Source organism: Pomacea canaliculata, linkage group LG2 (assembly GCF_003073045.1).
Source record: "Pomacea canaliculata isolate SZHN2017 linkage group LG2, ASM307304v1, whole genome shotgun sequence".
NCBI lineage: Eukaryota > Metazoa > Mollusca > Gastropoda > Architaenioglossa > Ampullariidae > Pomacea > Pomacea canaliculata.
The window spans coordinates 44,448,154-44,473,308 of NC_037591.1; the positions used below are offsets into that span (position 1 = coordinate 44,448,154).

The 25,155-nt window shown below is 41.5% G+C and overlaps 1 protein-coding gene across 1 annotated transcript; it reads right to left on the minus strand.

Moving 5' to 3' along the window:
• Positions 1-614: 614 nt before the first annotated feature.
• On the minus strand, positions 615-23,555 carry LOC112557480. Its single transcript, XM_025227364.1, has 9 exons — positions 22,861-23,555; positions 16,948-17,030; positions 13,093-14,708; positions 10,974-11,138; positions 10,309-10,572; positions 9,322-9,443; positions 7,264-7,360; positions 5,990-6,154; positions 615-1,483 (listed from the first exon to the last, which is right to left on the minus strand). Exons 2-9 carry the CDS (start codon positions 17,019-17,021, stop codon positions 1,245-1,247), a joined length of 2,742 nt encoding a protein of 913 aa, XP_025083149.1. The 5' UTR covers positions 17,022-17,030; positions 22,861-23,555; the 3' UTR covers positions 615-1,244.
• Positions 23,556-25,155: the final 1,600 nt, after the last annotated feature.

Consider the following 25,155-nt stretch of genomic DNA (forward strand, 5'->3'; position numbering starts at 1 on the left):
CTTGGGCTCGCGAGACGGATAGGGTTACACAAGGACAGGCGAACCGTCCCTTGATTCTCCCCATCCGTACGTACACACCCAGCGACAGGCCAGCACAGTACGGGAAGCACAACACGGACAGCAGAAAAATCGCCGACACGCGACAATCATCAGCGACTGTATACGTTACAAGGGAGTACACATCAATGTAGTGACGTCTAGTCAACACTGTAAATAAACAACAAGACTGTAATGGAGCCAGGTGTCCACTGAATAACTACACTCTCCACACATTACAATACCAACAGGTAAATCCGCACAATGAGCTTGTTAGAAAAAAATTGAAAGAAAATAAGCAATTGAAGGAATGCATGTACATAGCAAATTAGTTCAATGCAGTTTGATAATTATTCTCTGTAAACTTCACTATCTGGCTGTCCCGCATGCACGACCGTAGCTACAAAATGCGTTTACTACAGAGAAACAGAGACAGAGAGGGACAGACAGCGAGAGACAGAGATACAGGTAAATACAATAATAGAGGGGTAGAGGCAGAGAGAGAGAGACAGAGAGAGTTGCATGATCATGTTAGTGTCTTAACTGTTTCTACGCAAAAGTTAGAGAAACAAAATATTAAAATAAGAAGAAATAAAATTGTAATTGTGTTTTGGAAATACCGATCAATTATTCACAATACTTCAATTTATGGATGAGAACAGTGTGTTGTGAATATGTTTAACACTGTAAATGTAGCAGCAAAGTACAAGATGGACTTCATTCAAGATGGACTTCATTGTCTTCAGCTGTTGTACACACGGTGCACATAAAGTCATGCGCAGTTGTAATGAAAAAAACAACAAAGTGTGATACAAAGTTTGATACAATCAGTCTCTGCACTTTTGCATCTTTCTTTGTCCATTATGAAAGTTTTATACTATGTGAAATACCATACAAGCAAATTCAGATATGTCTTATGAGACCTTCATGGAATAAATATTTTACAATAATCAAATATTTATTATTGAATTTCTTTACATTTTAAGCCTATTGATTGAAACAAGTAAAATTAATCTAAGAGAAACAATACAACAGTTTTAATGTAATTCAGACCACAATCAGGACCGCCATCAGAGTCAACAAAGTTGGCTGCGCTGACTCCACAACACGACGAGAGCAGTATGCACTGAGCTGACCTCGTCAGTGAAACCTGTCGTGTACGGCAGACTGACCATGAAAACAGTGAGACCACAGGAGACAAGGCGATGCTAGGCTGGTCTCAGTTTCATCTCAGAGAATGCGAAGCTTCTCCAATCATTGTATATCGTTTTCCAACTGATGCCGTATGCTTCCACGTTGTACTGACCGTTGAGGTTAGCGTGGTAACAGTCTTTTGTGAACCACCAGCCAGATTTAAAATACATAGCGCAGTTCCGAAAGCCTGACTTGTCATTATCGCTGTCATAGGTTGAAAACGCGTCTCCGTTATGATAAATGAAGGAGTCACCTGTAAACACACACATAGACACAATTAGATGCAAACTGCAGCTATGTTATATCGGAAACAAAACGAACCTCAAGACAGCCCTGAAGCGAACAGGTGAACATTTAAACCATAACAGGGGCGGCCATAGGTATGTGCACCTGCACAGCGCCGCCTAATCCCAGGGGTCGCCACACCAATGTATATCTTTAATATAAAACAGAAAGGGAAAAAATGACACTGCTGACGGCAATATGACCAAAACACTGTTTCTTGTTGCTAGAGTAGAGGCAGTCAGCTATATGTAGGATTATAATTGTGTTCGTTGTTAATTAGTCCGCTGTAATTACTGATGCTGCTACAGTTGGAGCAGTAATCTATATGTATTATCATAATTACGTTTGTTGTTAATCAATCCGCTGTATTTACGAATGTTGTTACAGTCAGAGCAGTATGTAAGCTATAATTATATGTACATATGTAAGCTATATGTCGTATTATAACAGTCTGCCATGATGAGAATATCAGAGGCCGCCCCTTGGTTTTAAAGTTAAGGACACGCGCATATAAAAGCAAAGCAAGTCGTCCTACAAGTTAATGTTTTCTCTAGCTTTAATAAAGAGGCCATCCGCCGTGCACAAGATTGTTGGGGACGACACACAAAGCACTGTGTCCCTCACGTCTTCTTTCTTACAACAACTTACCAAGACCTGTACGTGGGTGGAAAATTCTCTATTGTTCGGGAGCTTGTTTTTTTTTTTTAATTTTAGGTACAGACAGAACGCAGATATATATATCAAATGACTATAAACCAGATAAGTCTCTGAATGACATAGATCACTCTCTACCTGTATAAATAGCACATCATTACCATAAGCGATTCTCCACCTTCCAGTCCTGCAATCGCTATAAACAGAAGTTACTTCAGTAGTTCCAAATGACTAGTTTTGCAAACCATACTGTTTCTCAAATGGGAACCGTGACGGGTGCCCTAATATCCCAGATTGGTATCCCAATACACACAGAATGACCAAAATTTTCATTTATTTTTCGATGAAGTTTATAAATGATCACACTAACACACACACACTCCCCGAAATATTCTCCCTTCAATATTCTAATCTGGGGCCGCTGGGGTTGACTGGGTCAACATGCCAGGCTGACGACGATGGTGTCTCTACCCTAGAACAATGAGTGTCGACTAGTCTGACACACCCGACTGACGACGGTACACTCCGATATTCAAGAACAGTAGGTACTGAGTGGGTAGACACCTGGCTGACGACGATACTCTTCAACTCGTCTTTCTTTTCCTAGGCAAGGAATTATTCCAATTCTCCGGTCTTTTTCACACATAAATTTGCTACAGTGTCTTTCTTCTTCGACGAATGGAGTGGGAATCTTCAAACTGAGTTTCTCCTAACTTCAGGGGTTCCGTGAACATTTCGTTCAGTTAAGGGTGACAATCCTTGTTCCTTAATACAGACAAGGGGGATAACCCCCATTTCTAACAACTATAATTATTGACATTAGCGAAGGGGTCATCGATTCTTTATTTGCCCAGGTTCGCCACGAGACTGGAGACGCTGATCATAGCCACCAGACTGAGAAATTGCTCTTAGTAGTGTGTTTCAGGTGTGTGTAAAAAAAGACTTCATAATCTTGAGAAGGAATTATCTTTTAGTAAATAAAAAAAAAGTTCAGACAATTTTTTTTCCTTTATGTCACGGGATAGCTTTCCTAAAAAGCCAAGCTTCCAGTCTGCTGGAACTTGCTCCTGTTGTGGGTCTTTATTAATAATTAATAGTATTTATCATTTTAACCGAGTTCTCATATTTAAAGTCAACACCCGCATCTTTACTGTCCATGTCCATCAGCATCAGTCGGACTGTTTTCTAGGGCACGTGACATTGGTGAACGTTACCATAATGTTCTAGTGATATTTAACGTTCGGTCCTCACAGATAACATCACTAGACAACGATCTTAGTGAGTTCTATTTACAGTTGATGTAAGCATGATGTGTGTATTCATTTAATGATCTCCCTCGTCAAATGTTTTGCTGTGACATCATCGAAATATAATGTCACATGTTCAAAAAAATCCACTTTTCAATAGACGAATAGGTACAGACCAATCAGTCATTCAGTCAGTCGTCACTTGACCGGCACCTGTTGTTTGGAGTGGGGGAGAGGAATCACACGTATAGACAGCAGTTGACAGAGCCCACCACTCTTACCTATTGTAGGCAATACTGTAGTCAGCAGGTCCTGCCATGCGTGCGGCCCACAAGTGGTCCGAGGACCACACTTTAAGAACCACTGCTGTACAGGACGACCAGTCCAGTCTTTGACGTTCGTAATCCAGTTTTTTCTCTGACCACCGTGGCGTCCACTACCCTCAAAGGTCCCTTTAAGGATAGTCTTCGACTAAGTCTCGTGCTGGGTAACATGAGCCATGAAGACCAGCTTACATCACTTGACTGTTGAAAGTAGTGGTTCCTGATGTCCTAAGGAAGTGGTCATCTTGTTTCGTATAAAGTCGTTGGTTCTGTATTCTCTGCATGAAATCCGGATCAGCCTCCTTAGGCACATTTTCTCGAATATCTGGATTCTTCTCTCCGTCTCGGCGAACAGAGTCCACATGCCACTTCCGTAGAGCAGGATCGGCACTGACAGGGATTTCTACAGCTTGTGCTTGTTAGTGAACTTTACCTTGGCTTAGGGCTATACCTGATCCTATCTAATCTAGCCATCGCTGCTGTCGCGATCCTGATGGGGATATCTGGCGTGGAGCTGCCATCCTTGGAGACGGTGGCTTCCAAGTATTTAAAGCTCCTGACTTTTCCACCTGTACCCCGTTCATACAGATCTTTTCTTTGCGGTTGCCATTGACCACAACTTTGCTCTTATCAGTGCTGGTCTCTATTCCATATGCATTTGAACTTTCAGTCTGTTGGTGAGGTCTTGCAGTTCTTAGTTAGGGCCGCTAAGAGATCTTGTCGTCTGCAAAGCGTAGATTGCAAATCGGTCTTCTACCAATGCAAATGGAAGTGTGATGTTCTCCAAGACGTTGAACAGCACTGGGTATAGGGTACATCCTTGACGTACGCCTACAGTGGTGCAAAACTTCAGCTCCTATTAGGTTCAGCATTGCTGTCCTCAACGAGCTATCGTACAGCGCTTCGGTAACTTGAGCAAGGCCTTCTTCGATACAGAATTTTCGCATCACACGCCATAGCCCTTCGTGTCAAACTCTGTCAATGAAGCTGTGGTAGAGGTTCTGTTGATACTGAAGATTTACTTTGGTGGTACTGACCATCGCAACCATGAAACCTATTTGTGATGGAAACATTTAATGTTGCCAAAGATACACAGAAAGACGCGGGTACAGATAAAATCTGCTTGCACAGAACTGTAGGTGCCAGCATTGCTGGACGTAGCATATAATACAAAATGAAAGTCCAACGACATTAACACATCTATGTTGTTAATAAGCAAACATGTTCACAATTAAAATACAAATCACAGCCAGTTAAGGTCTTCATGACTCGCTGTAAGAACCGCTTCAAGCAGCTGACACGGAGTTGCTAACCGAAGCATGGTGGAGAGGAATGTTCTCAGTAATTTCAGTGCAATAATTCAGATTTAAAATGATCGAGTATTATAACACAACATCTCACAGACACGTGATTATGGATCGTCAGCTTGAAGTCTCCTAAATTACTGCAACAGCGCCGTGTTACCAGGGATTGTACATCACACGAGTCACGACTGTAACACATACCATCTTCAGACAGAGTAAGCTACAGAAGAGTGGCATACATAGTCAGCAACTCCATCGTTGATGTGACAAATGCTATTGCTAGGAACGACAGGAGTGGTCGGTGGTAGTGTGAGTCTGAACAAGTGTTTACGACTGGAGAGAGCAGCAACCACGTGTCTACCAGTCAAGGTCAAGACAGGTGAACATCCAGTTCTAGTCGGGTGAGCAAAATAATGACATCATGACCAGACATTTATCGAGGCTACTGCCGGTCCGTTGTGAAGGTCAAGGTATGAAGAACTGTGTGGTCTGGCCTGGTGAAGGCCATCTGCAGCACTCATGGTCAAAGCTGTGATCTGTATACCGGCTAAGGCTGCATTTCGTGTTTTAAACTTTGAGGAAACATTATTTTATATTATCAAAAGTTTGTAATCGGTCTAATCGGAATGAGTTATTACGCAAAGCGGATACAGGTAAAATTGAGAGAGAGAAAAAAAGTTTCCACGAATCTCCAGGGAAAAAGTTAAGAGACTTCGTTGTCGAGACGCGAGGTTTTCCCTCGTTGAGCTGAGTGCACGTGATGGCTGTGTGAGCTGCTAGAGGCCAGGAGGTGGAGATGAGAGGTGTTCATCTCGAGTTGCTACATATTATCTGTGTCAGGCATGGCAACGTCAAGCAGCGTTATTTTCTATTTCGGGCTTAGTGACAGTCAACCACCATGCCAGCCAAACAAACAGTCACGCTTGTTCATTGTCTGCACACGTACCTGCATCACCCGAGTAGTTCGATATGAACATTTTGTAGTTTGTATAACGAGCAGCCACTCTGAATGACGAGTATTCAGCGTAGTAACGGTTTCCAATGTTATCTGCCAGGTCAACACGGAGTCGCTGTGGTATCTCCCTGGTTAGCACGTGCACATCCCATAACCCTGAGGTTAGACAGCAAAGATTGGAAACGTCAATAAGTCATTAACTAGACATCACAATGTCTGTTATACAGGGTTCCTCCTTTTATTACATAATTGGTTAATGCTTATTTTGTATAAATATATATGTCTCAAATATGACAAGCGTGTCAAAAACTCCCACTTTTAGAGAAATAATAGTAAGTGCAAAATTTGTAAAGCACTCCTAAGGAGAATGTTCTTAGCGCCTAAGAACAAGAACGAAACATGAACAGCACACGCTTCTCGGCCTTTTGGCTAAGATCAAAGCGATTATGGAAAAAAATAAACAGCATACGAGGCCAGGAAAAGAAACAAATAACACACGAACGATAAAAGAATAAACAACCATACTACACGAAGAAGAAAATCAAATACAGAAAACACAAAGAGCAACCAAATAACAAGAACAAGAGCTGAGAGTAACATGATATTGCAAAAGGAAGGGTGAGAAAAAGGACTAGCTTTTAATATAATAATCTTTTCTAATGTCTTTATACAGACGATAACCAAATCTTCCGGACTAGAATTGTTCGTTCATTTTTGTTATCCTTTAAAATTAAATTTTACCAAACTCTGATCAACAAGACAAGAAGACTAATGATACTCAGATGAATATCTCTCTCTTCGACATATTTGCGATGGTGGTATCCGGTATCTTTGTTAGATAGGAATACTGAACATTTTATCCTTCAACGTACATCTACTATCTTCAAAATGTATTGTTATAAATGTAAATAAAAAGAAAAATAAACTCTGCATATAGTCAAAAACGTTCTTACTCAAGCTGGATATTCTAAGTTAATATCCAAAGTTTGAAATTTGAACACTAGTTTCTGTCGCTTTCTTCGTCGTATTCTTTTTGTTCGTTTTCTTTCCTCCTCTTCTTAATTTTTCTTTATCTCCTCGTCATTCTTTATTATTATTATTTGCCGAGGAAGCACAGATATTTAAACAAACGGCAACATGTGAGATTTTCTTAAACAACAAAGAACGAAAACTCTCTCATTGCTTTATAATCCCACAGACGTTTTATACTTTCATTCCAGGAAGAAAACCAGGAATACAGAGATAATGTTAAAACGAAGTCTTGCCCAGCCAGAACTCCCCGGTGATGTCACCAAAGCCGTTTTCATATTGTGTCCAGTTCCTGTCGAAGTCAACAGAACCGTCTCTACGTCTCTGGAACACCTGACCGTGACAGACAAGGTCGTTACCTTGGAAACGTGAGAACTTTGTCCATCGTCACGTGCCTGCTAAACACGTCTCATCGAACATCTGATATATATAAACACACTATAGTGGTATACTCACTCAATTGTTTTAGGACCATTAATACACTATAATGCTATACTCACTTAATACACTATAATGTTATACTCACTTAACTGAACATTAATACACTATAATGCTATACTCACTTAATTGACCATTAACACACTATAATGTTATACTCACTTAATGAACATTAATACACTATAATGCTATACTCACTTAATACACTATAATGTTATACTCACTTAACTGAACATTAATACACTATAATGCTATACTCACTTAATTGAACATTAATACACTATAATGTTATACTCACTTAATTGAACATTAATACACTATAATGCTATACTCACTTAACTGAACATTAATACACTATAATGTTATACTCACTTAATTGAACATTAATACACTATAATGTTATACTCACTTAATTGAACATTAACACACTATAATGTTATACTCACTTAACTGAACATTAATACACTATAATGTTATACTCACTTAATTGAACATTAACACACTATAATGTTATACTCACTTAATACACTATAATGCTATACTCACTTAATTGACCATTAACACACTATAATGTTATACTCACTTAATTGAACATTAACACACTATAATGTTATACTCACTTAATTGAACATTAACACACTATAATGTTATACTCACTTAATTGAACATTAACACACTATAATGTTATACTCACTTAATACACTATAATGCTATACTCACTTAATTGACCATTAACACACTATAATGTTATACTCACTTAATTGAACATTAATACACTATTATGCTATACGATACTGACCGTGTTAAGACCATTTACAATTTTACATGCTACAAATAAAGACCTTGAGTCCTTGTAATCGATCTTATCGACAAATTACAAAACAAGTCACAAAACACACGAGGACTTGAAGGGATACTCAAGGCTTGTGATAAGGATGTGGCGACGGTCAAACGTTTCAAAACTATATTTAGTTACAAGTACAGAGCACGAGATGATGATGATGATGATGATGTTGGGTTTTATATCGCGCAAAATCCGTATCATGGTGATACGCTCAATGCGCCGGGGTGCTCAGCAGCATGAAGAATTACAGGAACAGGGCCGTAGCCCCAAAGACAAACTATCCACAGAGTCTGTAAGTCCAGGAGGCTCACTGGTGCCAGAGCTTGGTGTGAACACTCTCACGAAGTATGAACGGAAATTAGCAAGGCTACATACTCCAACTATCCTCCCACCACGTACTCCACGCACGGTTTTCTTAGTAATGAGTCCAAGTTTTCTACAATCTGACAGCAAGTTAATATCCAATACAGTCACATTTTCAGCAAGGTTTGGAACACAGAAGCAGAGTAGTGTAAGTGACTCATTCACAAAAAGATGAAAATGAGAGAACCGTCTTGGTGACATCGGCGGATCAGAGAGAGCACAGACATGTGACAGTAGGGGACAGCCTGACTGTTAGCTCCTCTGGCGATGTGGAGCAGCCATGGCCAGTGTACTAGCCTGTGTAATAAAGGGTCGCACACCTGCTGACGGTTCCTGCCTTTTCTTTGAGTGCTGGACGTGTGTTTTCGTCACCATACACCCCCCACCACTCGGTTACACCCATATGAACAGACGCGAAAATAGACGAGATTCAAGTGGATCCTACTCTTTATGAGATTCTGAGCAGTTTTATTTTGCCTTTACATTCCCTTTAAAGCCCGAATCAACATTTATTACCCTTTATAAATATTTCTGAAACATATCTCACTGTCTTAGGATTAGGCGCAATTCGTTATACCTTAAATGTAATCATGTTCATAGCACACTAGCTAAGATAAGCACATGTTACACAATCAGAAAGAAATCATACCAGCCAGCCGCCATCACTAGTGTCCATGTCACACCAGACTCTCCTCAAGAAACTTTCTCTTCCCACTTGAATGGTGTGGACACCTGTCCTGGCTCCCGCTGACTGCAACTCTCGACATGACTCTGTCAAACAAATGCTTGTCCATTAAAGCATCAGTTGTATCAACATTATTACTCATAACATTACAGTTAACTAAAACAGCAGTAAACACAACACTTACAGACCAGTACAATCCTGACTGTTTAACTGACATTACAGGGACTGAGTTACATGTTGATACAGTAAAAACTGCACTTTAAACATTATTTGCTGTTACGCAGAATATTATTGTTAGTAAATATTTGCTGCTTTGTTAAACCAACTTTCTTACAAGGATAGTTGTTGACAACATAAACTGTATTTGTGATGTCAGTGTAGAGGGTGGCTGGCAGTCCCACGGTGAATTACATTTAGGCGGGAGATGCACACTGACGCCTACAAAAAGTCCTCGGTGGTGATTGGTTAGGGTTCTCATTGAAGCAGGTCTACATGAGCATTGCAAACAGTTTAGCTCAGTAAATGGTATATAAGTCTAACTCTGTGAGGGGCATAGAAGTTTAGCTCTGTGATGGATGTATAAGGGCAAAGCTGACTCTGTAACAAAGGACAAGACATCTGCCGGCTGTCTTCCTGCATCTGATTGAGTTTAGGGGAGAAAGTTCACTAGTCATACCATTCTCCAAACCACCATCACTCAGTTGAATCAGTTGATGAGATTTTAAGCTTGCTCTACTAACTTTTCTCTCCATCAAGGTATGTATGACATGATGTGGTCAGTGGATGTAAAACTAAAGCAATATTCATAATACATGCAAGTGTTCTCACTAACAGTGAGGTATTGAAGCTACTCCAATAGTCTCAAAACATTTCTTTGATTAGAAAAACACAGACAATGCTTATATTTAAATAAAAGCTGATAACAAATAATGTCAGTATGATGTAACTTACTAGGAACTCGACACGTGGCATTAGCTTCAGATAAAATGAAGGGAGACCTGCACACACATCTACCCGACACACACTGACTGTTAGGTTCAGGGCAAACCAAGTCGATGTTGCAGGGTGTGTGGTACCACTGAGGTCCAGGATATAAGGTGGGAAACTGCAGGCAGCTTCTCTGGTAGTGGGTCCAGCCTCGACTGGTCTGAGGAAACCACTCTGACTGAGCCTGGAGCGCGTTGACCTCATGAAGCAGACAGCGCCCTCCAGTGACTAACAGTGAAGAGAAGTACAGTCAGTACTTACACCATATCAGTAGATTGTAGTAAACACAGGAAGTCAGCATCCAGCATTGTGTTGGACGTTTATGCACCTTATTATATTAGAAAATATTAGCCTGCTTCTCTATATTATATATACAATTTGTTTTCAAGTATGCAAAGTGAGCTAACCATTGATCACAACGTTGTAAATTAATGAATTACTGATAGAAAATGTAACTAAAACTGTATAAATATAACCATTGATTAAACTAAACTAACCCCCAAACGTAAGTCTAAAACTACAATTCAAGGGGCTGGGGGTCGACAGAGAAATGAAGCGAGTGAACTAGTCACATCACGTGACACAATGGTCAGTTTGTTAGGCCTATGACGATACATAGTCAGACAAACCTCTGAAATCAAAGGACTGACAAGCTCTGTTGCCGACACACAGGTTGGTGCAGGTCTGCAAACTGACTCCATCCCGCTCCACGAGATTGTGTCCCCTTATTCCGCTGTCAGGGTACTCCGTGAAGGTGTTGTGCGGGTCAGGTGGGCTTGTACACATGGCTGTAACTAGTAATTACTTATATTATTATAATATACTTATACACACACACACACACAACTACCTCTTGAAATAAACTATGTTTGGCAGCTTTCTTATACATGATATTGTAAGCAGTACTTAAATATACATCTTTCTTTGATAATAAAATATACAGATTCCTTTTTCTTTATTTTCTTGTGGACTTTTTGCTGATTTAGTCAATATTTGATTAGCGCCAGGTGGTGACCTGCACTGCTGTGCTACTGGTGCAGGCTGTCACTAGCGGCTACGTCCAGTAGATGTTGTTGTTGCTGTTGTGTTTAGTTTTTCTGTACTCTATACTCTAGAACTGCGGCCTCACTGTATACTGTAGGAAAATCTCAATGGCGTCGGTACAGAAAAGATGGTGACCTTTGGAGACATTGGGAGGAAAAGCCCACATCTCGCACCCCACTGCCAAATGGGAATTATGGGAAACTGTAGAGTTGATTCCTCGTAAAAAGGCTGATAGCGGTATTCATGCGGCAGATTCTGTTCAGTGAAGGAAAGGGAGATATGGTGAGAGGGATTTCCACCTGATGGTCTACCAGAAGATGTCAGGCAGTTCGGGCATTTGCGGTCAGCTTCAACGGGCACTTACTGTAGTTTGAAAGAAGTTCCCTTGTTGGCTGTTAATCAGTACAGACAACTGTAACCACCCTTTATGGCCATGAGTGTTGTGTGAGAGAAGTCTCCTTGATGGTTGTTAATGAGTAACATGCTTCAATGAGTTCTTTACAATGCTTGGATATTGCAAACAAGATTCTACACAAAACTGTTGAAGACGTCGCAAGCAGGTTCTTAACCTTTTTGTAGGCTTCTACACTTGGTTGACCTCATGTCCTCTTTATACAAGACCACAACCCAGATTCTTGGTCACGAATGTCTGGCCTTAAATGATGATCAACCCTTTGTCAGCTAGTGCTGCTTTGGTATAAATATTTAGGATGGGAATTCGCTCGTTAACATCTTTCACACTTTTGTGTTCCAGACATTGCCCTAATATCTCTGAATGATTGCCAGTTTGATTACATAAAGTAACAGTGAAAACTTAAGTATGACTGTTTTAATTGTATTAAGCAGAGTTGACATATTTTAAGGTCAGGTCCAACAAGCTTGAACAAAGTAAAAAAAAAAGTCCAAATATAGTCCAAAATTATTTTCCTTAACCTGAAGGCTTTTTTTTTTCGTGTACAAACACTACGCTAAAGCACTCAGCTTGAGTTCAAGGGTAAACACAAAAGCATCAAAACTGGGCTCAAACTTCTAACATGTTCCTCTGGGTGGGTGCACATTTCTGACCTCTAACCTTCCTCACTGTACCGAGTAGTCCTCGTTAACTCATCACCAGGTTGATGTACAAAATAAGAAAAAAAAAACCCGAGATTTTGTAGTAAAAATGGGACTAAAATAATCGATATGGGAGTGTTATGCAAAGACAGAGTTCTAATCCACTACACCAGGGATGCCCAACCTACGGCCCGCGGGCCATATCCGGCCCGCGACGCGGTGCCATCCGGCCCGCGAAACTTCTGCCCACAGTGCAGGAAATCAGCATGTTAGCAATTAAAATAGACATAAAAAAACGAAAAAAAGGGGAAAAAGAAGTATTTATCCCTACGTAGGGGTGTCTCTCAATCTTTTTTTCGATGGAGGAACATTTCGATTCAGTTCTCCGACTTGGTGTCTCTACGATGCAGCCGGACATTCAGATGAATGTTTCAGGAAACCAACTTCAAATATCCCACTAATTACTACATAATTAATGGTAAGTACAACTTGTTTCTAATAAAAAAAGGTATCTGCTCTATTTTTTTTTCTTTTTTTTGTATTTTTGCGGTGAAGCGGCCCGTGACACGCATGTCGGAAATGTGTATGGCCCGCAGGCCGAAAAAGGTTGGGCATCACTGCACTAGACTGGCCGAACCACTTAATACTCACTGGCAGAGCACGTGTAGTCACGTGTTGAGAAGAACCCTGGACGACAGCGGCACCTGTTCATAAAGCACATGGAGTTTTCCTGACTACACTCGTCGTCGATGACACAGACTGTGTTGTTCCAGTCGTTGTACATGGAGGAGGGAGCAAGGCCTCTCGTCTGTCCACTTCTGAAAATTCGTTTTACCAGCGGGGAGAGGAAGTACACAGTGACACTTGCTCCCTGTGTCAAGGACTGAAGTGAGTCTGTGTGGCGCGTGCAAGTAATTAAGGACCCAGAAGTGTTAGTCAAGGTGAAGGCCAAGCATGTGGCATCTTCAATGCAAGATTGGAGGCAGTCCTCTGTGGAGGTGACAGTAGAGATGTTAGACTGAGAACTAGAGTTGACAACCACCGTGGTGTTTTGTAGTTTTACAAATGTCTCCAGTTTGTCAACTAACATGGTGGTGTGCCACCTGGGGTCGCTCACTGCTCTCTGTATGTCGCCAGTACTGAACACGTGACAGTTGTTGCTGAGGTTTGTCTGTCTACACTCAGGACAAAAACTTACAGCCACGCAGCCCGGAAGCTGATAGCATCCCTCAACACACTGGTCAGCGGACTCAGCGGCTCTGTCTTCCGACTTACCCATCAACTTTGTGGAAAGCAGTGTCTTACCTGAACTACCTTCACACTCACCTGTCAGGTCTTGTCTCTTTACAGTCCAACAGTACTTTGTCTTGACAGCCACGATGTTGTTCCTGATCCTGATGTGGTCAATACCATAACTGCCAATGAGACTCGAGTTACCCATGAGGGTGTCTGAGAAGAGAACCTCCACAGAGGTCAGGTCATAGTGGATGGCGGAGGGTTGATCCTTCGCTGCTGTCAACCAAGTCAGACTGTTACCTGCATAAGGTAGAGGAACACCGCCAGCAATCGTTGTTGTCTCCACTTCATTTTGAAACTCGTTTGTTGCTTTTTGCTGATCAGAGGTCAAGGTCTGGGGTTGTCCAAATAGCGCAGCAGCCACAAAGCTGGCAGCTGATCTCACGTGACCCTCCGTGAGGTTCCGATAAACCTTATCCTCCATCTTGTGCACGACTGTTATCGAGGCCCCAAAGCGGGCCCGTGACACGAAGTGTGTGCCGTAGGTGTCAAGGAACTTCAGGTACATGTCCTCGTCATCAGTGTTGTTGAGTTTAATGATCCACTCCACGAACGATGAATGAAAAGATGGCGGTTGCCAGAGTAACAGCTTCACGTGATAGATACTGCACACAGCGGTTGACAAGACCAAGACATTTTGTTTCAGTTCCTCGGAGAACTTTTGAAAGTGTTGGCTGGCCGAGAAGGGACGCCCCCACCTATCAGCACCGACTTGTGCGGTGCCAGTCAGCAGCGTGGTCAGTTCGTACGGCGTCTTCACCACCGTCGACGTAAACGACGTGTCACATGACACATCGTGGGACAGAAGCACGCCACGTGGCCCGCCATTGTCTCTGGTCACTTCGGCAGAAAAGATGGGAAAAGTAAAGCCCGGATCATATCCTAGTGTCAAAGGGCATCCCTTGAGACTGTTGTAGCCAAACAGCACGTAGTCCATGCTACTGGATTGTAGCTGCACTTGCGAGGGGGCGCTGCAAGACAATTCCATTATAGCCGCGGACAGTAAGCAGGCGATCGCACAAAAAATCGCTCCTTTTCAATTCAAAGTATTTTATGGACTATCAGGAATAGAAATATTACTTTTAAATCACAACAAAGAACGACATTTCGTCTATGTTCAGACTGTGTCTAAGCTTTGTGTGATGGAGAGAATAATGTGTAGTTTGTGAGGATGAATGATACCCGGCACGACATCGTGTCCCGTGCAACGCGTTTGGATGGTTGGGTCGGTAGTTGTGCTCGCGTTCACAAGCTTTCGTATGGATATTGATGTATACATATTGAAATAATTCGCATAAGATCGGGGGAAAAGCCTGTGTATTTCTTAATGAAATGTAACATTTCCAAATCACAATAAAAGGTGACACAAAATATTTGTCAACTTTGAAATAACGGAGCTCAAACCAAGTGCAAAACACCACGTGCTTCCCTAGTGGAGGGTGAAAGTGTATTTTCTGCTGAATCCGATGGTTGATGACATGGCAGTGTCAACTTCGTGATAGCCAACCGCTTGGCTGGCAAAGACACCAACCCTGTTTCAAAACACTGGTGCGAGCTGACTGTTTATGATGACGACACTCTCCACGTTGGAACCGTTTGTGACATAATGAATCAACAGGCAGCGATTATCAACTTTTTTTTTAAAAGAAAGTTGCTTTAGGAAATAATGCATACAATGGGCTTTCAAAGCCTGATAAAAAGTAGAAAATATATTTGTATTTACAGGAGACACACCTATCTCCCAGTATCCAACAATGGTCGTATATGGAGAGTAAATGGGGCAACAACATATCAAAATATCAAAATTACAAAACTGAATATGCAGTTAAACATTTTTTATGTTCCAAAGTGGGACCTGAGTTGTGGAAATTTTGTGGTTTTGTACATTTACATTTTCCCAAAGTTGTTTGTTTTTTTAAACAGGAAAGGAAAATAGCAACCACTTTAATCAAAAGAGTTAGGAGATGACTGTATTAACCACACAAATTTTGTGGTGTTATGTTAGTTTTTACTTGTCTTTTTGCAAATTATTTTTGGTCACTTGAGTAGAAGGTCAGTGTTGGTATGTTATCATACTTAAAAGCTTCTAAGATTTAATGATGATATGAGAGTTTCAAACATGGTCCATAAAATAAATAGTTATGGCTGTGACGGAAATCACGAACTTCAAACAGCAACATCTTCTAAACTAATATAGATAGCGACTCAGTTTTTCTTTTTCTTTCTTTCTTTTTTTGTATTTTCATGGGAATATAAAACTATTCAGTTACCTTTTAATCGTGTGTTTCTGTGAGGCTGATATTAAAAAGTATTTGTGAGAATGTTATCATCGATTCTGCGAGACTGTCTGCCAGACTGTTTGTCTGTCTGTGCTTGTGAATACGAGATCTTAAACATCCAAAAGAAGAAAAAGTATTTGTGTCTGTAATCCATGCTCTGTTTTTGTACTTGCCCTTGTTTATAGATAGTGCAGATGTTGTACATACTTGAATTATTTTTTTTAATATCAAGTAAACTAAGCACGGCGGATAGAAAGTTGAAAATTAGGAGAAAGAAACCGTTCTCATTTTTTTCGTGAAATGTTGCTTTCACGTAAAATTCAAAGGGAATTAGGTACATCAACAGGCCTGACGAGAGGAGGGGACAGTGGGGTCTGGTGTACCCGGGCCCGCGGCTGTCAAGGGGGCCTGGCCTTGGTCAGTGGATTTTTTTTTACATTATATACATTTTTTTTTATAAATTATATACTGGGAAAATAATTTACGATTACAAGTACAAGGGGCCCGGAGAGGTCGTCAGTCCCGGGGCCCGGGCTGGCTCTCGGCGGCCCTGTACATCAATTAGCATTTCCACAAAGAAGAGTTTGATATCAGCTTACGAACGATTAACTCGAGGTCTAGTCCTGTCTTTAGTGGATTTGTTTTTATAAAGTTAGGGGGATGGGTGTTTGCTGAAAACTATGTATTCTTAAGTAATACAAAACATATTATTTAAAATAATAAGAAACTTTGTGTCATATTGTGAAAGAAATACATACTTGTAAATACAGGTTTTGTAAAATCGCCAGTAACAGTATTCAGTAAATGTATCACAAAAAAGACACTTTTGCCTAAAGACTGACTGCGCTATAAACAACAGTCAGCTGACACAGTAACACACTGTAATACTTTAATACAATATAGTTGAGTTTACTATGGTCACGTGACATACCTGCCGCTGTTCTGAGCATGAAGGCAAGAGAGCACAGAGAGAAGTATCAGGAGTAAAATCATTGTTGTCCACATGTTGACCACCTGTAGCCACAGGAAAGTAAAGATGTATTAAGTGTTTACCCGTAATGAAGGCTACTTGCATTTTTTTGTGGGTTTTGTAGCTAATATTTCTTTCGTCACTGAACACAAGCTCCAAGTACAGTAAACATTTTTTGCACAGCTTGTGTACGATTACACAAATAATATTACAAAATCAAACTTTAAACTCTTAGAACGATTACAAATGCTATAATTCCCACAGATAACAACAATAATAATACTAACATAAGAAGAAGTATCTTTGTGTAGCAGCATTTGATTACTGCAAAGAAGATTCAAATCGCTTTGTAAGAGAAAGACTAATACACAAAGAAAGACAGATGCGAAATGCACACCTAAGACCACAGTCTGATATTTGTCAACAAACCAGGGGAGAGGATTCATCGAAAGATATACATACAAGACAGAGAAACCCGTACACAAGCATGTCCTAGAAGCGTGGGTTCTGGGTTTTCTATGTTCCCCTAAAACTTGAGCGGGTCTTTTATGCCCCAAAAGAGGCATTAGGGATTATTTTTCATGTACAAAAATCTACTTTTAGAGAATAGATTCTCCTTACAAAATCGGCCCACTGCGCGTGCTTTCAAGTTTTACATATAGGTGTATGCCTCTCGTGCAAAGGCGCCCCTTTAAATACTCAACTGTACTATATATTTATTATTTATATATCTACCTGATTACTTTAAAATTCAATACGTCCTTTGTGTGTTGCAATGGACAACCTAACTCTATCTGACGATTTTGTTGTGGTTTATATTTGGGGTGGTGCTTTTATCATGAGCATCTTGAAAAATCCTTCTAGCACTATGGCGATAATGTTATAAAAAGTACAGGTCGGCACAATAACGCTAAAAGCATAACAAATTCAAGCAGAACACAAAAGTTCGGAGTGCTGACCCTTCTGAAATCTGCATAATGCATAATGTACTTATAAAAAATGGGTTAAAAGGAAAAATGATTTTAGCAATCCAAAGCATGTACAATAATATAAAGGCTAGAGTGGGAGCTGGTGCAAAACTGTCTGATTATATTGAATGCCCCCGTGGCCTTAAACAAGGTGAGTTTTGCAGCCCTGTATCATTTACTTTGTTTATAAATGAAATAACAAAGGACATAAATGAGTATGGGAAGCATGATGTCCAGCTAACCCCAGAACTTATTGAGATATTTATTTTACTTTTTGCTGATGTTCCCTTGTATCAGATACAATCATTGGACTGAAAAACCAGTTGAACATTCTTTTTCAGTGCTCAAGGTCTTTAAATCTTGCTGTTAATCTTGATAAATCAAATGTCTTGATTTTTCGAAATGGTGGTTTTATATCTTGTAAAGAAAAAGGGTTATTGGTAATTCTTTTTTAAAAATTGTCAATGTATACAAATACTTGGGTATAGCTTTCTCCACAAGATGTATTTTTACACATGCATTAGAAGATATAGCTGAAAAAGCAGAGAGGGGAGTTATAAGTATTCTCAAACTGTTATGGTACATTGGTGATACTTCACCTAACCTGTTTTTCAAACTTTTTGATGCACAGGTCCAGCCAATACTTTTAAATGGCTCTGAGATATGGGGTCTGTGTACCAGTAATGATAGCATTGAGAAGGTTCAAACCTTCGCAATGAAAAGGGTTTTAGGAGTCACAACAAGGACACCTAACTCTTGACATATGGGGAATGTGGTAGATTCCCTTTGTCTGTTAATGCATCAGTGCGGTGTGTTGGATATTGGCTCAGCCTGCTAAGAATGCCACAAACTAGACTCCAGAAAAGAGCTTATTTAATGTTAACACTACTGCAGTTCAAGATATTTCTCATACAATACATTCAAGACTCATATTATTTTAAGCAACTACCTTGTCTGGTTGAAACACAGAAGCATAAGAGATACCTTCATAAAATTTAGAATGGGTATAACTGTACTCAAATGCCATCAGCAGCGCTATTTTTTAGCTCAATCAGAATGTTTGAACTGTCCCTTTTGCCCTGACATAGTTGAAAGTGAACAGCGCTTTCTCCTTACATGCCCTAAATATATGGACCTTTGTAAACTTTTTATCCCTAAAAAATATTCTAAGCACCCTTCCCTTTTCCGTTTCACACTCTTGATGTCAGGTAATAGAATGCGAACTACACTACGTCTTGTCTCTTTTGTTTATAATGCATTGGAAATAAGAAAAACTGCAACTGAGACCAAAGATATGTTAATGTTAGTTGATTATATGTTGTCTTGTGACTACGATTAATTTGATAAGTATTAATTTTTACTTGCATATTTATATAACTGTATGGTGTATGGTTAAATGACAATGCATATCTTTACTTGCACCTGGACATGTTGTGCTTACCTATAATTATATGACTATTGATATATATCTTTGATGGTTATGCTCCCCCTTGACAAGGACCGATGGCCTATTCAATAAACTGATTCTGATACATATTTATTATTTATATATCTACCTGATTACTTTAAAATCCTTCTAGCACAATGGGGATAATGTTATAAAAAGTACAGGTGTCCATTAATATTCACTGTATTTTAAATATTATCTTTTACTTGAGACAAATTTATGTTGTTCTACAAATTTTCAGAGTTAGTGAATTTTGGGTTCTGTCTGCGGTTTTTCCTTCCGTCATTAATGTCACCATTTTCTTGAGGGACACTAACACGCTCACACGAGTGCTTACAGTTCAAGACATAAATTTATTTACAAGATATACAAAACAACTATCAAACTTAACAACTACCTACCTAGCCAAAACCTAACATCTAACTCCGAGGGGTGGGACGCTGAGTGATGCGAGCCGCTATTTCCTTGCGGCACCGAGGTACTTCTCGCTAGCTCAGTCTCAAAACGTTCTTACTGCCAGACCAGCAGGACCAGTTCCCGTACCGAGAGAAAAGGCGCGGGCGCTTTTTGTTGTTGTTGTTGTTGATCTTGAAAGGGAGAGTGCTTCCACCTCAAGGCGATTTCGCACTATGGGGGAGGAGGGCCAGGGATTTTGGGGGAGGGGAAGGCTTTGGAGAGGGTAGGTGACGGTGGTAAGGAGGGGAAGGGAGTGGGAGAAGGGTTGCCGTTCGTTCGTTGTTTTTGCCGCAGGTGTTGTCTACTGGTGCTGTCCCGGTTGCCACACCCTTTTTGTTGCCCTATTTCTATATCCTAGGCTTTTATTTGAGGTATTACTTTTGCTTATGCTGCTCGCTGTTTTTTTCCCCTGTTCAGATTTTTTTACCTATGTATATTTCCCTATGTATATAGAAACTTATGCAGGGTTAGGCTTTGGCGTTTTCTTAACTGTTTATATGAGTTTAGCATGCGGGTGGCTTGCCACCGTTGTTACTACTAATGTCAGTATGGAGTGCCATGTCTTTTGGTGGGTTAAGACAGCTCTTCGCCCGCATTTTGTACAGGGCAGCTTGGGTACTACGTCACCCGCTGTTGCTGTCCGTCTCGCGCTGCGCGCCGCTCGCGCGACCATGCGTGGGGTGGAAGGGGATGTGGGGTGGAGGGACTAGGCACTGTCAGCTGTACCTGCTGACCTAAACAGCGCTCCCGCTACAATTTAGTCGATTTGTAAGAGCCTTAGACACACGGTGAATTGTTCGAGAAACTGTCGACTTATGCGCGTTGATCGTATCTCATGAAACTGAAAACATCCCGAAGAATAGAATCGAAAACGTGACTCCGAAGGCTCGCTTTCGCCGTATTTTGTTAAAGTTCACGATAACGATTAACAAGTTTAAGGTCCATTTTGATAAAGAATATAACTTTCATCTACCAAAAACAAGTTTCACATCGTCGTCCTATGTTTCTTCTGTAAAATTTATAAACGAAAACCGAGTTGCTGTGGACGCTCGTCAGTTAGTCACTTGCTAGTCGGCAGTATGCCAACCCCCTGGTTGGACTCAAGTTACGCCCGAGCTGCGGACTAAACTTCGCTTAGTCGGGTGCAAAGCAACGCCCGAGCAGTGCAACCGGGTCCAGGGCTCTAATACATGAAGTGCACGCGTCAACAGCTCCCTGAGGTCGGCGAGCGACTGACGTGTGAACAGACGACAACAACAGTCACAACGTCACCGCCGTAGTGCAAAATATACTGAGCAACACATTAGCCCTACTGACAGACAGGAAACAAAACACTGTCTCTCAGTGACCATTCAATCACACAAACACACATGTAGTGAAACATTCACAGTCACACACAACAATGGTCCTTTACACACACGTACACGCAGTTCCACATACAAGGTACGGACAATACACACGCACGTGCCTACAAGGGGGGCGCGAAGGTGGTCATTTTTTTAAAGTTTCTTATACCGGTATTAGTGAAATTAGTTTACATTGTGTAACCGAGTGGTGCGGGGGCTCAAACTCCAAATCTCTTCTCCCTATTCAAGTACACTGTCTCGGCATGCAGTGACTTCTCACTTCCAAAACTCAAAACACAATCCCCCTCTCAACAATTAAGCCTCCAGTCTCCCTCCTCTCGCCTTTTGCCCTCTCTCCCCCAATCTTTCATCGCTGACTCCCCTCTCCCTCTCCAGTCACACCTTTTTTTTTTAACATCTAAAAGCCAGGCATTCAGGAAACGTCCATCATTCACACCCTTTCGCCCTCGCACGTGCTCAGTCCTATAGGTCTGTAGGTGCTCTATAGGTCCCTGACAGAAGGCCATGACCAGACAGTGCGGGGTGGGGCGCACCTTTAGCACTCACGCATGTACACACTCGGTCATCACACGCATACACATGCAAGCCGCGTACGTACACACACATGCACACACATATAGACGCTCTCAAACACACACTCCACATGTGGACACAAGGCTAAGAAGTCTGGCCTTTGACCCCAGGTGTGGAGCGGGGTGGGAGGAAAGGTCGAGGCTACATTACGTAACCAGGCCGTGGGAACAGAGGAAAAACAGTTTCTGGAACGTTCCGCTGCGACTGGATAAAGACAGCAGTTTTAATCCAAATTTTGGGGGGGAAATACACGTGTTTGTTCTGAAGAAGATAGCCATGGATAAATTTGTGCTGCGAAAAGGAACTGACTGCGGTGGTTTTTTGAAAAGAAAAAGTGAAGAAACGAGCGATGTGCAAGTTTTTCCTTTGTCAAATTACACAGTTCGCCGGAGAATAACTGAGATATCTGAAGACGTGTCTGATCAGTTGATCAGTCGTATAAAAAGCCACAATTTTGCTTTGCAGTTAGATGAAGCTACTGACGATCGGAGTAAGGGGTCGAAAGCCAAAATCTCGATCTCAAGCGTTGAGAGTACGGCCCTGCCTACTGCTTTCTTTGCTCGTTTCGCCGACACCAAGCTCACCGGACTCGGATGGGGGCAACTGGTGACGGTAGCCCAGGACAAGAGGCTTTGGAGGACTGTCGTCGATGGCCTATCCACCAGGAGGGGCGAAGGGCCTTAACTAATAGCGCTTCAGGTGTGGATGACTGGCTGGCGAACTCTTGTAACTATTTACATTTCCTCAGGTAACAGGCGACCTTTGAAGGGGAGATGCCGCGTACATGAACTAACCGAACTTAATGTGGGAGAAGCTTAATGACAGAAATAACTTACTTTACTTTAAACACACAGTGATTTAAATATCTCACCCATAGGTCAAACATAAAATGACAAAAATGTCTTTAGGTCGACGATAGAGTCTCTAAAATAAATCCTCAGGGACTCAGTAAATTCACCTTGAGATCGAGAGACAGTTACTAAAATAACTGACATTTACATCAAAGCCATTTGAGTAAAATAATTAACCGCAGATCAAACACATCATGATTAAAATAACTCACCCGGAGATGGTCTTTGTGAGAATGCTGTTAGTGGCAGGATGTCCCGAGGAAAGCAGCTTCTGAGACGAGGAGAGGTTGACAACTGCTGGTAGTCTGCACGTGTGGAGAGGGAGATATACCAGGAGCGAGTGAAGAACCAACGACCGCAGCGATGCTCACATGAGGATGTAAGCCCCTCCCCCACATACCTAAAGTACAGGAGGCTCCAATGCATGAAGCTCACGTGTCAACAGGTCAGTGAGGTCAGGCCTGGTGTCAACAGACGAGGACGACAGTGAAAACATCATCACCGGAGGACACAATGGACTGGGCAACCTACCAACAGAAAATACCGGAGTGAATTCCCTGTCTTCCACGTACTGACCACTAAATCACACAAACAAACACACAAACACACACGTCATGAAGCCTTCACACAGGCACACAAACACGATCTTGAATACACGACTTACAACACGCAAGGTACGGACACACACATAAATATATATGTAGAAGCACGCACACAAATGTATAAAAACACATTTCCTCCCTCAGTTGCTCTCTCTCTCTCTCACAAACAGGAACACACATAAACACAGACAAAAATTTAAGGATATTAAAATGGCGTGCAAGTGTCTGAGACACAGAGCTCTGACCTGGCAGCTAGCAGTGGGTGAGCACCTACAACAGACCTGGGCAAAGGCCGGCCCGCCTCCTGTCTCTGACCGGCCCGCCCGCCCGTATATATACTATATATACAGTATTGGGTAAAACTGAGTTAACTATATTAGTCCGGTCCTCTAAAAGCATCCCAATTTCTCATGCGGCCCCTTGGGAAAATTAATTGCCCACCCTTGACCTAGAGCCATCTCATGAAACTCATCCTTACTTCTGTAGTTTGCACGATGGTTGTGGTGTTGCTGTGTAGCCAGGTATCTCAGGTGTAAAACACAAACTGTCGGCAGCTTAGTATGACATGTGATTAGGTATTTACAGACATTGCTTGTGTACACATCTTATTTACTCTATTTATATTGTTATCACAGTAGGACCCATGTTGAAAATAATGAACATGCAGGACAACCGACTTTGTTTTGGACGTTAACTTAATATTCATGAGATCGTTCACACCAAACCTTACATAAATACTTCATTTGTCATTTTTAAAATGAACTTGCTGGTACAGGTGCATGACTTGTCAACAAGTCTTTGAGATCAGGCAGCGAGCCAGGTGTCAACAGACAACAGGACCGACATGTTCGACAGGACCGACCACGTGAGGTCAAAGTGCACTGGGCAGCGTGACAAGAACTCAGTCACATACTGCATGTATTGCATCGTCTTCTCCACACCGCTGAGTGATGACACACACTGAATGACTAAAATAACACACACACAAACACACTGAAAGCCTAGAAAATTTAATTCAAACTCTGTGTATCACGCGCACACGCACGCGCAGGCACAAATACATACACATGATCCAAACACACGACGCTCGTGATGAGCGGGTGTCGTGACGTCACTTGTATCCGAGGAAGTCGAGATCGATAAAAAACGAGTGATTATCGAGTTTCCATCTTTGTTTACTTTTATTGATCGCAGAATTCTCTCTAGACGTTCAGACTAAAGATTATCATCTGGCACAATGTTCAGTCCGCCTGTAAAATAAACGATGAGTAGATGTCACGGTTGACGATGCAGACAATGAGTGACTTGCCTGTCGACTTGTGTGACACTCAAGCAAAGGTCAAATGTCGCCCCTCATCAACTGTCTACCGTGGGTATAAGAATGTGCTTTGGACCCTCTTCCCTTCTTTAGAACAGTCAGCAGTGTCAGTCAGTCCTCCCTTGACCACCACCTGTCATGGGGGGATCACATGGATAGACACAGCAGCTGACAGGGCCCCCCACTTTTGCCTATTGTAAGTCAGGTCTTCCTCTGATAACCGCGGTCTCGACTACCCTCGAAGGTGCCTTGAAGGATAGTCTTTGACAGGGTGTCATACCATGTCCCATGACTGTTGAGAGTAGAGGTTCCTGGTATCCTACGAGTGTGGCCATCTTGTTTTGTACAAAGTCGTTGGTTCTATGCCCTTTGTATGAGACGTTTCGCCGCATTATGTCAGAGAGAGAGAGAGAGCTTACTTACTTCTCAAAGAATGAAAGTAACTACTAGATTACACAATAATTCTTTATTTCAAACAAATTTTACACACAGACTTCACAGACAGTTCACTTTGATTGTCACAGATTATGCGCAACAGCTTTGAGAAAAAACATTGATACAATGGCGAGAGAAATGTGTGAGCTAAC

What these genes read in the sequence shown, in the direction of transcription:
- LOC112557480 (XM_025227364.1), bottom strand. Translation starts at nt 17,021, where the DNA reads ATGTGGACAACAATGATTTTACTCCTGATACTTCTCTCTGTGCTCTCT. An exon ending in CTAGTGATGGCGGCTGGCTG is followed by an intron (nt 7,361 to 9,321) that starts GTATGATTTCTT and finishes TGTCACGGTCAG; the next exon opens with GTGTTCCAGAGACGTAGAGA. An exon ending in CACCGGGGAGTTCTGGCTGG is followed by an intron (nt 6,155 to 7,263) that starts GCAAGACTTCGT and finishes GTCTAACCTCAG; the next exon opens with GGTTATGGGATGTGCACGTG.